The sequence below is a fragment of the Trichoplusia ni genome, chromosome 25, assembly GCF_003590095.1.
Source record: "Trichoplusia ni isolate ovarian cell line Hi5 chromosome 25, tn1, whole genome shotgun sequence".
NCBI classification, from domain to species: Eukaryota; Metazoa; Arthropoda; class Insecta; order Lepidoptera; family Noctuidae; genus Trichoplusia; species Trichoplusia ni.
The window spans coordinates 1,426,694-1,439,673 of NC_039502.1; the positions used below are offsets into that span (position 1 = coordinate 1,426,694).

Below are 12,980 nucleotides of genomic sequence, written 5' to 3' on the forward strand. Positions count from 1 at the left end.
TGACATTTGATTGGACTATTTTTAACGGCTAAATGTAACCGCCAGTGCCCCTGCACGTTGAACGCAGATACGAAATAGGTTTCTTTATTGGCTTCGAGTATCTTGTCAATCAAATTAATTGCGATATCAAACGGGCCGCTTTTCGACCGTGCCTTTGACTCAATTCATAAGTGCCAACAGCCCAAATGCTATTTGCATCGGAAAGATTTGAAAGTCTCGAGTTCGAACCTTTTCTTTTTAACAAGATCAGAGTTTTAAAAGTTTCATGTTGTTAGGAATATAGTAATGTCTGTTTCGTTTACTTAAGCGAAATACTAATAATGTGCAACAACGCAATCCATTGATATAAATATAGGCAACTGATGCAGATGGTTTAAATAAATCACACTTCGACACTGCGGACTAATGAAGCGACCAGACACGGCCAGCTATCGCGAGTTACTGTTTCAATATGATGTTTTCTTATTTTCTTTTAGGGAATTAAAAATACAGTATTTTAGAAGGTATATACGTAACTATATCTCATTTTGTGTGCACTTGTACAACATAACGACTTAATGATGCATTAAAATTAGAAGTTCAGCTTTCGTTGATTGCGTCTCTCCTAAATGCTTGGAATGGGAGTTACGGGTTTGAATCTCAGGTCATATACAAAATGGTTATAAATAAAAAATGACCATAGGCGCTCGGCTTTACACTGACATCGAGTTTGGGCTTGTTAGAATTGGCTCGCCGAGTACTTGATGTAAAAGAAAAAAAGCCATCTATAATATCATCATTGAACAATGGAATTAGCTGTACCTAGGTAATACGTAGGTAGGTACAGACAGATAGATTGCCACCGGGCACCGCCTTACTTTGGCTTGCTTCTTTATTATAAATTGCTTTTGCTACGAGATAAAGTTCTGGTAAGAATGCAGATGAGATACTACCATCATATTTTAAAGCAGCGCAGCAAGAATAATATTTATCCTATACCGAATTTCCAGTAGGGAAAGGGGGTTCTTCATCATCTTAGCTTTTTCCCAAATATGTTGGGGTCGATTTGCTGTCAAACCGTGTTTTACAATAAGCGACTGCCTATCTGTTCGCGTTCGCAGACCTAAGACTAGGAAAGATAGCCATCCACTGTTCACATGAAATACAGCATAAAGCAAGAAAATTTATCAATTACAAAAATGCACAAATAAAACAATAGATACCTGTAGATTTTTTATCTTAAAAAGGACTAGGGCATTAAAGAATTCAATTTTTGTGTCGCAGAGGATTTCACAAACACACAAATCACGTGCGCAAAGACTCTCAGACTCAGAACAAGTATTCGTGGATCACAGAAATGCTTGACCCGCGCGGGGATCGAAACCGTGAAACGATCGCGCTCAGTGGGTTTAGCGTGGTGAACTCAACAACTTGTCAATTCGTGCATTCGATTCGCTTTTAGCAATTATTTTGGAAATGTAATAGGTTTTAAAAGTAAACGCGTGGTTTTACAAAAGACGTGATTATTACCACAAAAATCATGATGTAGGTGCCTTGGGCCGGACCTAGTCGGACCCAGACGTTTTCAAGGACCTCTTAAAACTATAAAATACTTATTGTTTGAAATTCGGCACTAGGTAGGTATTGTTAAAATTAATTGGTGGTTCCGATCGATAGATAATTGATGGTAGCCTAGGTGCCTACTTATATCGATAACAACGTCGAAAACAATTCTGTTAGTGTGAGGCAACACTTTTCTAATTAAATCATTTGAAGAACCAAAGGATTTGGCAAATACTGTAGGCGGTGACGTTCATTATCCAATGGCCAAGACCCAATTTGCGGTCACTACGCTTTCTTTCTCATATTAGAATAGAAATAAGGCCTTTGTGGTGCCAAGCTGTCTATAAATTACGTGGACATAGATACGCCGGTAACAATGTAAATAAGTATTACCTATGTAAGTAAGTAAGTAAATCTTTATTGCATACCATAATGTTACATAGGTGGTAAATTATAACTAGGTTCACAGCTCATTATGGACCCTGTCGGGCACAGCAAAAGTAGGAGAGAGGAGGATAATGCTATTTATTAAGTAAATTTATGACATATGTATTATGATATATTTTAATGTTGTGAATTGCGTATTTGTATATAATTTCCTTTAATTAATGGTTATATTAGTTTTATCTATCCTAATTTATTTTGTACTATGTTTTTTTTTTTTTAACAATCTATGAGTAATTCAATTTTATTGTACTATTTTAAATTATAACGTTTATCTTTTACATAATATTCTTAAGCATATTTATTTGGTACATCTTTCTTACTATTTAGTTAAGTTCTTACTATTAATAAACTTAAGTTTTTGTATAATTAATATTAGTTATTAAAAATGAATTTCTTCGGTTGACCTAATGCTATTATTCCGACTGCAACCTATACATATATATACATTACACATAATGCACGTACACACACATACACTTACATACATTTACACGTATTATATATATATATATACATATATGCATATATATGTTTATACACACATACACATACACACACCTACCGCGATCAGAATTATATCAGGCAATTAGAATAAAAAAAAAAAAAAAATATATTTATTAAAAACATAGTTCACATTACTTAAATACATGTACATGACAAACCAGTAAAAATATCTAAATAGTCATAATCATAGGAGTTGAGTTAATCTACACCAAAACATAATAATATACGAGAAGGATGGTCTAAAGATAATATAGGGACACCCGAACTAGGTTTGTTTTAAACCTGTGTTTCGGGTTATCAGTGCAGAAAAATGATTGATGGATATTTTAATGTAATTCTATCACTAAATTGTATTATAAAAGACTAAGCAGGACAAGCTGTCCTGAATTATTTAATTACATTACCTGTACTTATTATTATAATTTCTAAGCTAAACAGTTTATTGTAATATTTCTAGCAATTTTTCAATAAGAATAATTATTTATATATTAGATATACATATAAATTACTCCAGATATTCGTTTATAGTGTAGTATACATTTCTAATCAGTAGTTCTTTTACTTTATTGATAAATTTAGAATGGTTAGACTCGTTTTTTATATTATTTGGGAGTTTATTATATATTTTAACTGCCATTACTAATGGTCCGTGAGAGTGCATCGCTAGGCGGGAGCTTGGTAAATTGAGTCGGTTTTTGTGTCTTAAATTATATCTATTTTGTATTTCTTCTCTTTTATTGAAGAATTCTGGATAGTGGCGTACGAATTTACAAATTTCTAGAATATAAATACTAGGCAAGGTTAATAACTTAAGATTTTTAAAATATGGTTTACAGGAGTCGGTAGGTTTTATATTTACTATGATTCTAATCATAGTAAATATAAAATTATTTACGTATTTACTTAATTGTGATAGTAAGCAAATTAAAACCTATTGGGGATGTTGATTGAATCGTTTACGAAAGTTATAATAAACACATTTAAACTATGCAATAAATATTGTAAAGAAAGAAAATAATTTCTCAGAACAATTTATTGAAGTATAGCATTCAATATAATGTCACTGCAACTGGTAAAGAAACTTAAATGAACGTTGGTAACATTGGTAAAACATGACAACAACTTGTCAAGAAGTTGACAACACAATAAACAACACTGACAAAATAAAGTTACAATAATTATAAACTGTTTATAAACCAGAAAGATTGTGTGACTTTTGACCCGAGTTATCAAAGTAACTGATAACGTATTGCTTGTCACTTTTAGTGATAATGGCTTTAGTATAATTTCGATATTCATGTGTGAATTTTCGTAATAATGGATCTGAAATTCGACGAAATGTGTGTGAACACGAACCTTGCCAAGGTATGTTGAAATTATATTGAGATTTCAAATGAATGGTAAACATGGTCACACGCTACGCATAGTTCTTATAAAGGGATGTTGAATATATAAAACAGTGCCTGCTGTATGTTTCAGGAATATGTGGAAAAAGAAAAAGAGTTTTCAAGACTGTACACAGATTACGAAGAGCTAACTTCTTATGTGTTTGATGGCACCTTCCAACGCAAACCAAAAGTGCAGCTGAATAATAAAAATGTAGACCAAAGGGCAGCCCTAACAGGAAAGCTACAGGATTTGGCTTTAACAATTGGCTTGAGTGAGAAATTGATTTCTGAACTAGAATATATGTTCAGAAAAATACCTATAGAAGATACTAAGGCCCAAGTAAACTTAATTTCTAAACACCTTATGGCTTATAACCCTATACTGGAGTCGCAAGAAATAATTAACTCACACGGTAAGTTGGAAGTCTTCAGTCAAATTAAATTCCTATAGATTAGAAGGGTTTTAAAAAAATATATCTGTACAGAAAAATCAATATCAGTATTTACTAAATTCTATTGAAACTAAACAGAATAGTTGAACCAGGCTTTTAGGCTATAGTAGTATTATTAGTGGTATTACAAACTTAGTTGCATCCAGCTAAACATTGTTTAGATATTTATTGTTGGGCTGAAGGGCTCCAAGTTAAAGGTTGTAGGTTGAAATCCATGTATTAAGGTCTTTTGACATTTATGAGCATGCTAAAAATGGTGATGGAAAACATCTTAAGGAATCCAGCACCTTAAAAATTTCAAGGGTGTTTTTTAAATCATATAAAGTACTAAAGGCTGCGCTAAAAGACAGAATTCATTATTTTTTTCTTATATTATTATCACTTTCCCATATTATGTTATATTTATTATTTTTACAGAAGTAAACATTCACATACTACCTGAAGATCCTCTGCTTATCTTTGGAAATATCAAGCGAATCGTTTTTTCTAAATATATCACATTTATTGCTACAAAGGCTACTGCTTATATGGCATATTACTTTGCTAAGCTGAGCCAGGACTGTGGGTAAGGAATCACATTGTCTTTTTAAATAGTCTCTGCAGTTAGTATGGGCTCAGGCTTTCACTGCTTAACTGAAAATTCGGCTTACCATACAAAATTCAAATTAGCTTATCAAAAGGACTAGCAAGTTTTTTTTTCTGCACTGGTACCCAAGTCCTTGAGGTCCCGAGTAGGATAAGCGTTTGTTTGATCCACAAATGAATGTACTGGGTCTGAAACCTCGCGACACAAGGATTAAACTCCATAGTGCGGCAGTTGCTTTATGTAAGAAAAAATAAATAGAATCAATCATTTTTGCAGAATATTTTCACCTACCATATTATAAAGACATCTTCATTAGCTGGCTAGCTAGTTAATCATATAAATCAGTTACACACTAAGTAATTGTAGATCATGTCATAAATAATAATAAAGTTATTATTATTATTCCAGAATCGATGTTCGCCTTCAATTTACGAATGATGAAAAGCTGCCTCTAAGGACCAATAAAGGTTAGATAATTACTGTTAATATTTTCACCGCTGCCACTTTGATAACTCCTTATCATCAGAAACGGATTTTATACGTTACTTGCCCTAGGCCGTTTAAATAAAAGTGTCCCCTCTGCTTGCATAGATATAGAAATTAATGGGCCTACTGGTCCTATGGCCTCTAAATGTTGGCTTATAATAAGTACCCGTTCTTTTATCAAAAGTCAAGCAATGTATTCCATCTCGCACCCTCTAAACGAGGTCTTTATTCACGGTCCACTTACAAAATGAAGAAGTAATTTGATTAATAAGAATATTTCTAATGTATAACAATGAAAGCAATATGATAACATGTTTGATTGCAGGTTGGGATTCAGGAACTGTGGCCGTCGTATCTGAGGACGCGGACATCGATTCTGCCGTCGACAAATTGCTTGCTTCGTCTAAACTGGTAAGAACCGGTTTTTTAAGTATATGGCCCAGTGATTCCTATGATGTGCAGTAAAAGTTAACACCACCTGGGTTGTCATAGCGTCTATTGTGTGAATACAATTTCTTAATCAAGCAATAGATGGCGCTTTTTTCAGTTTTTATGATGGCCTAAAATTACTTATTACAGGCTCCGTGGCGACTGAAAAGGATACTTGTGCAAGAGAATGTGTATCAGCAGTTTAAGGACGCTCTTACTTGGAAATGTAATTTGAAGGAGAAAAAAGACGAGACAATCGTGTCCAACATCTTATGTTCAGGCAGTGTGTCATATGACAGAAGAACCTTTATAATAGACCCTGTTGAACTGCTAAACGATAAGCAAGCTGTGGTGCCTGTCGAAGCTTTCAGAACTAGAAAGGAAATGCTATTAATGGTCCAAAAAAGTGAAACGCATTATTTATCGCTTTGGTCAAATGGTATAGCAGGAATAAATGAAGCTAGCTACAAATCGGGCTCGCCTGTAGTTTGGGTTAACAATCTGGCTGAATTTAGAGGTCCGCCCCAAATGCTTAATGCGATCTACACTGATATGTTTGATGAATTAAAAATAAAAAAATCCGTCAGTATCGGTGCGCTTGTTATAGCTTCGAAAGAATGGCGTCAAATGGGTTTTGAGAAGCGTGAGCGGAGTCTACACCGTCTTATAGAGAAGATCGATGTACGTGAAGTTGCTAACAACATCTCGGAGGCGCTTGTAGACTGTAACATGAAGTCTTTTGTTGACGAAGGCGATGATTACGTTTGCGTCGGCAAGTCGTCCCCAGTGGGCATCATACTGGTCCCAGGCGATAAGATATTTACTCCAAAAACCTTCAAATCGCTTTTGTATGGTAACGTTATACTTGCATTAACTGAGAATCTGAAAATAAGGGAATTGTTTCAATCAGTTGGTGTTCCCCTTGAGATCACAAAACAGGTAGATCCGGCGGTGGGTGATGACAATGGAACTTCAGTACATGTTGTTCTTGATTCCAGTTTCAAAGCAATCTGGACTAATTCGGGAACCATCTTTGCGAACTGAAAGTTCAACAAAGAAATGTACAAAGTAGGCAAATTAATTTGAGAGCACGTATCCACATTTTTTTGTCACCCATAAAAATTATGACTTAAGTACAAGGGTTTCTTTTTCCTTTGGGGTTCCATAGTCCCTACTTATTCCAAATTTGAAATTCTTGTGGGTGTAAATCCTAAGAAAAATAAATATAATAAGCATAAAGCTATAGTACAAAACTATAAACCAATCAGTGCCTGTAACTATAATAATGTTGCATCGAAAAAATGTTATCTTTAAGGTTTTATTTAAGTAATTATTCTTACTTATTTTGATGAATAGGTATTTAAACTATTTTATAAATGTATACCTATTTTTATATTATTCCTGAATATATTTTTATATAGTTAAAAGTTAATGTGGTTTTATTTAATTAAATATGTTACGCGAAAGTTACATTGTGGTTTATGTCTTAAGCCCAATCGCACTAGACTAATATAAACAGACATTTCGAGGAGGTATAATATTTATATTGATAAGTAATAATAATAATACTAGCTATCACGGTTCTTAAGATACCCCTGTTGATAGACGAACCAACTGACAGCGGAGTTCCGTATTTTCCATTTGGGGACCGAACCCTAAAAATTTAAATTAAAATATAATGCGTTTGCTCACGCCTTAACTCGCTGCTGGTAGATCTTCGTACAGTAGGTACCTTCTTATGTAAAAACAACCAAGTATATTTTAATATTTGAAGAAAAATACAAATATCTATAAAGATTTTCTATTACGTTAAGGACCAACGCTTTCGAAAGCGCGCTGTAGCACAAAATTAGAAATAAAGTAACCATTCATTAACATTTTCTAATGAAACAAACAACAAAGTTATTTGCTTACGTTATACAATTATATATTAAACATAGAAGAGCTCACTGCGTAGGTACATAATACAATATGTATTGTGAGAGGAGCGACGGCCGACACGACCTATTTGCACCAGACCGGAACAAATTTGTTAGACCCAATGGAATTAGAAGGATCTGCGCGTCCACTCCCTGATACAATCCTATATACCTACACACAGCTTGCTATAAACACGCATGCTTTCAAACTAAATTAACAACTTACATTTCTGTTTTTATTACCTCTTTTTTAAGCTACGTTACGTTAATTAGTTATGTAGCCTCTTTAATTAGTTTTGCTTACTAAAGGTTAGGAAAAGCTTATCAACTAACGCACCTACCTTTTTGGTTAATCACTAGGCACCGTACCTATTCTTCGTTTGTTTAATTAAACAATTAAAAAGGTAAATAATTTTAGTGTGTCTTTTTGTCAAAAACAGGTTAAAATTAAATTACCAATAGTAAACAAGAAATAGTGATTACTAAATTTAAATATATCAAGCGCTTTAAATTCATTAATAACTGTGTTTGTATAACAAAAACATCAATATCTAAAGGTTTACCTTCTTTTTTTTAAATACGTAGATAACTATGTACCTAAACAGATAAGTGCCGAATACTACCTTAAACGGATTTTAAGATTTTCATGTTTGTTAGGCTGAATTGTAAAAAAATATTTTCCTGTGCCTGGGTCACAAAAAAGAAACAACGCGAAACTGCAAATTTAGTAAGTTTTCCCTGCTACGTACACAATTACATGGTTCACGCTTTCTTAGATTTTAATTAAACCTAGAGCCTTGTTTATTAACTTTTTACATCTATTTCGTGTGCAGTGTTTTTTGGACGCCGACGACGAAAAGAATAAAAGTAATTAAAATGTTTCGTTCGCCCACCAAATTAAGTAAGTGTAACTTACAAATGTTTTTCCCAAAAAGTTAGCTTTGTAACGTATTGCGAGTAGTAGGTTACCTAATTATTATGACGTACTTAAATGAGCTACTTAATCATTGAATTTCCACGTTCCATAATATATTTAGGTATCTACGTTAGTACTAGGTAGGTAGGTTCAACTATACTTATACATCAAAATATACCTACCTATAATCGAAAGGTTAAGCTTTGTGAAATAACACTAAAAACTTATGCTATGAAAAATTAAAAGAAATGCAACTCTCTCAAGTAAATAAAAAAAGAAATACAGTAAGGCCTATTAATTCTTGTAGCCTCTGGGTTGTTTATCGCGGCAGTTTGCGGTTCGCCGTGAGATGCCTCATGGGAAATTAGCGACGACTGTGCAATGCCGTCGCGGACACGAGAAAGCACCCAATTTTGAAGTTTTTAAACTGCGAACGAATGGCTGGCCGCCATGACGGCGTAAAGTTTCATTTTAATAGGAGTGTAAAAAGTCAAGGCTTCGATTCAAGGCCTTTTCCAGGATAATTTTCTTGTATATAGGTTTGCTTTTTACATGTGTTGGCGTTAAAAATATTTTATTCAATATCGCTCAAGCTTTTGTAAGTTAGGTGAAAGATTTCAGATTTTTTTGGTATGTTAAACAAAAGCTCTAATTAGGTCCATCGATTGTCATAAATCATAAATTATTAAGAATCTATTTAAAAAAGGCGTACAAAAAGCAACTGCACTTTTGCATAAAAGACTAACGTTTTGCAAGCGCGAAGTTAGTCCGTATAACGTTCTTATTATTCTTCCACGAAGGTATTTATTGAGAGACCTAAATAAAGGTAAACAACCTTGTTATGTACTTAATTTTGTCCAAAAGCTCAGTTTAAAAATGAAATGCGCCTGAAAGTATAAAACAACAATAAAGATTACCTAACCCTAACACATTAAACACAAACATAAGTAAGTACCCCTAATATATTCAATAACGTTTTGTACATGCCATTATTAACCATAATTGTTTCTCATTTTTAAAGTACTAATGAAGTATAGGTACCTATGCTTTAATTAACACTTTAAATTTATTTTTAAGTCAGACGCGATACATAATAGTTGCACTTTAAGTATAAGGATGCATGAGTTTGTCTTATCATTTATTCAGTTTATCCCATTACAGCAGATGGCGTGATAAAATATTCTGTAAACGCTCAGCGGGGAGCTAGATTAGTATAATCCAGTAAGTGAACCTAATCATATTTGCTCTGAACAAAACCACAGAAACGGTGGAACCGCAGACAAGGCACTAGCTTGCACCTGTGCCTTAAGTTAAGAACGAAAGAGGATGTAATATTTTTTTTAAAGTTTACTGATATTAAAATACTGACGGACAAAAACAGCGTCTTATGGTTGTACAAGTTGTTTTAACCCACCAACCCTTTTGCTTATTCTTTTACATTTATAGGTACAGGTGTAATTTTTACTAAAAATGGGTAAAACAGGCAATATTAATTTTTTTTTTACACTTTAAAGTTAAGAAAGTGGTGAAACAAGAAGAAAGAAAAAAAAAGTACTTAAAAATATCCAGTGGGCCAGGGCCAAATAAATTAGGGCTAAGTAAGTAGCAGATGACTCCACCTATCCACCATTTTCGTATGTTCAACGTTCTGCCAAACACCCTGTATAAATATAGTATTAATTTAAGTGAGAAAATCAGGTTATTAAATTTGATCACTGGTATTTCGAAGCAGTCAAGTTAATATTCGATACATCTGCAAAAGTTTATGGTTTGTGCCAAATAAATTCCCTCTTCAAGGAAATTCCACCATAATATAATATTGAAATTATTATGCATGTCCATCTGGCTCTTGAGGTAACAGTAAAGTGCAAATAAATAAAAAGGATGCAACAATGATAGTGTATCATTTCATTTGATACTTTTTTACAAATGTCATTAAAGCACTAAAAATCGAAATGATATTATACGCATATTGTATTCGGGTACTTTTAGCACCTAAAAATGCCTTATTCTACCTCTGTAATAACTACTCCAAATAACGGACAATAAAAGTATTAATATCCAGCTAAAATGTAACGAAGTAATCTCTAGAAATACAATTATTTACGGCTTAACCGAATTTAATGCCGATGCCGTCGCGTCGCAAAAACTCGGGTAGGCTGTAATAAAATTGTAATTAATAGGGAGATTTTAAGCCCAAATTAAAATGTCGGGCTGTAGGTGAGATGAGCCCTGGGAGACTGCGGGTCGCTGATATGACTAGCGGCAGTCCGTTAGCAGTGGGTGATCACAGTCCGGTAAATGATTATTTAGGTAAAGTCATTACCACTGCATCAAAAGTAAAAGATCTGAAATCTGCCTCACAGATTTTCTGAGTAAATTCTCATGCCACTTTCATGTTCCCTTAAAGTGCGTGTAAACAATTATTAGACTTACGAAAAATACGTTCGCCGACGAAAACTTTTTAAAGTTAAAATGGCCGCGCTTGGATGGCCGCGGCGACCGTTGAGTCGAGATTAAAAAGAAGTTTAATTGATTACGTGAGCCACTGGGCTCGAGCAAAAAAGGCACAAAGTCCTCAGGCCAACTAATTAACGCTCGATTTAAACTTGAAAAGAAATCTGCGAAGAATCCCCGCTCTTAGAACCTACATTTTTTTATTTTAATAACGAAATGGGATGGACTTAGGTCAGGGTGCAAGGGTAGAGGGTAGTTGTAGTTTTTACCTTGCTAAGTTTTGCTCATTCTATAGTGCAAGTTGTGAAAAGTTGCGCTGTTTGCTATAAATATGTTCGGACTAGTCGGAACCATACTAATCTGCCTGTTAGCGTTGACAGTCTTCGCAACCCAGGTTTAATAAAGCATATTTAAATCTACCCTACTACTATTAAACAAGTTTACTCCTTTTTATTTACACTCTTAACTGAACATTATTTGCACCCTCGCAATAATGCACCTTTGCACCCTTTTATCGTTCCTGAAGCCGGGCCTGTGCTCGGTGCCTTGTCAAGTATCCGGTCCTCTTTCACGAGCAGTTTCGGAAGTGCCCTTAAAAGCACACTTCCGAAGGTTCGCCTTGCAATTAATCTGGTTTGTTGTCTGTCCGCAGGGTCGACTAACTGAAAAGTGAAACTGCCATGATCGCTTGGTTTATTTTCAAACTTTTCAATCACTTTCTTTATCAAATGTATTTCTATGATTTAAACATACACAAAAGTTCAATTCTTCCACTTTAGTGCGATACCCGACAAACTTTATGGCCGTTCTTTGTGCTTTTTTAGTGGGTTTGCGTAATGGAACAGAACAGTTTAAATATTAATGTTTAATTGAATGTTTGCTAAGTTGTGCTGTATAAAATTTCTATATTGTTGCCAAGCACTAACAGTCATAAAAAGGTAACAACCTTTTTTGTCGGACATCGCCTCCTAACGGTAACAAATGACTGCTGTAATGTTAAATTCTTAATTCGACCACACATTGAACTAATTCAGTAGAATTGCACCGACTTTATTACGCGTATTTGCTGTTTTTATCGCAACTTGATTTTATGAAAAACCAACCATAAGGTGAACGCAGAAGAGTTAATTTTCATTTGCTCTGATCCCAGGATCTAGTGAAATAATTTGGAAGCTTTTGACCCGGGAAAAATTAGCACCGCGTATTTTATGGAAAAAAGTGGGTAAACATAATTAGAGTGTTCGACAATTTGCTGGGTCATGAACTTCCACATAGTGCTTATCATTTGTCAGTGAAGGGCGGTATTTATAAAGACAGGATAGTTTTGTCTCAGTGTTTGGTGACAAACACTTTAAATAAACAGCAGGTTTGGGGGCAGTATTAAATTAATTAATATGCATTTGACGAAACAAAAATACATACATACACTGGCCTTTTTGTAATTCAATACACTTCCGCAAATTCCTTCTTAATTTTTCTTCGAGTGCGAAAAGAGATCGCATACCTTTATTTTACTCGGTAAAATTGACTCTGCCCAACGTTTATGAGGTACACCAGAGGAAAAAGGGCCGAAACTACCCGGAGCTTTTAGCGAGAAGGTTTTTTGATTATTATAGCCCGGTCTACTTACTCCGTTTTTTAAAGCCTACAAAATGTTTCTGAATTATTCTTAATACGGTCTAAGAGGGCACCTATTGATACTTTGGTGATAAAAGTAAATTGATTTATCGCTAGTGTTTTGCATTTTTAAAGGCAATTTTGTTGGTATATTTTTGGATAAGAGACAGTTTTAGGTGCTGATAAATATAGTATGTACATTCACATAAACTTAATCCATAATCAGTATACTAACAG

At 34.1% G+C, this 12,980-nt stretch overlaps 1 protein-coding gene across 1 annotated transcript; it reads left to right on the plus strand.

Moving 5' to 3' along the window:
- The first annotated feature begins 3,649 nt into the window (after nt 1-3,649).
- Nucleotides 3,650-7,073, plus strand: LOC113505345. Its single transcript, XM_026887986.1, has 6 exons — nt 3,650-3,858; nt 3,973-4,294; nt 4,751-4,898; nt 5,328-5,386; nt 5,731-5,816; nt 5,985-7,073. Exons 1-6 carry the CDS (start codon nt 3,811-3,813, stop codon nt 6,876-6,878), a joined length of 1,557 nt encoding a protein of 518 aa, XP_026743787.1. The 5' UTR covers nt 3,650-3,810; the 3' UTR covers nt 6,879-7,073.
- The last annotated feature ends 5,907 nt before the right edge of the window (nt 7,074-12,980 follow it).

Excerpts from the sequence above, each read along its gene's own strand:
- LOC113505345 (XM_026887986.1), top strand. The coding sequence starts at position 3,811 with ATGGATCTGAAATTCGACGAAATGTGTGTGAACACGAACCTTGCCAAG. Across the intron at positions 4,295-4,750 it reads AGAAATAATTAACTCACACG|AAGTAAACATTCACATACTA; the intron begins GTAAGTTGGAAG and ends TTATTTTTACAG. Across the intron at positions 5,817-5,984 it reads TGCTTGCTTCGTCTAAACTG|GCTCCGTGGCGACTGAAAAG; the intron begins GTAAGAACCGGT and ends TACTTATTACAG.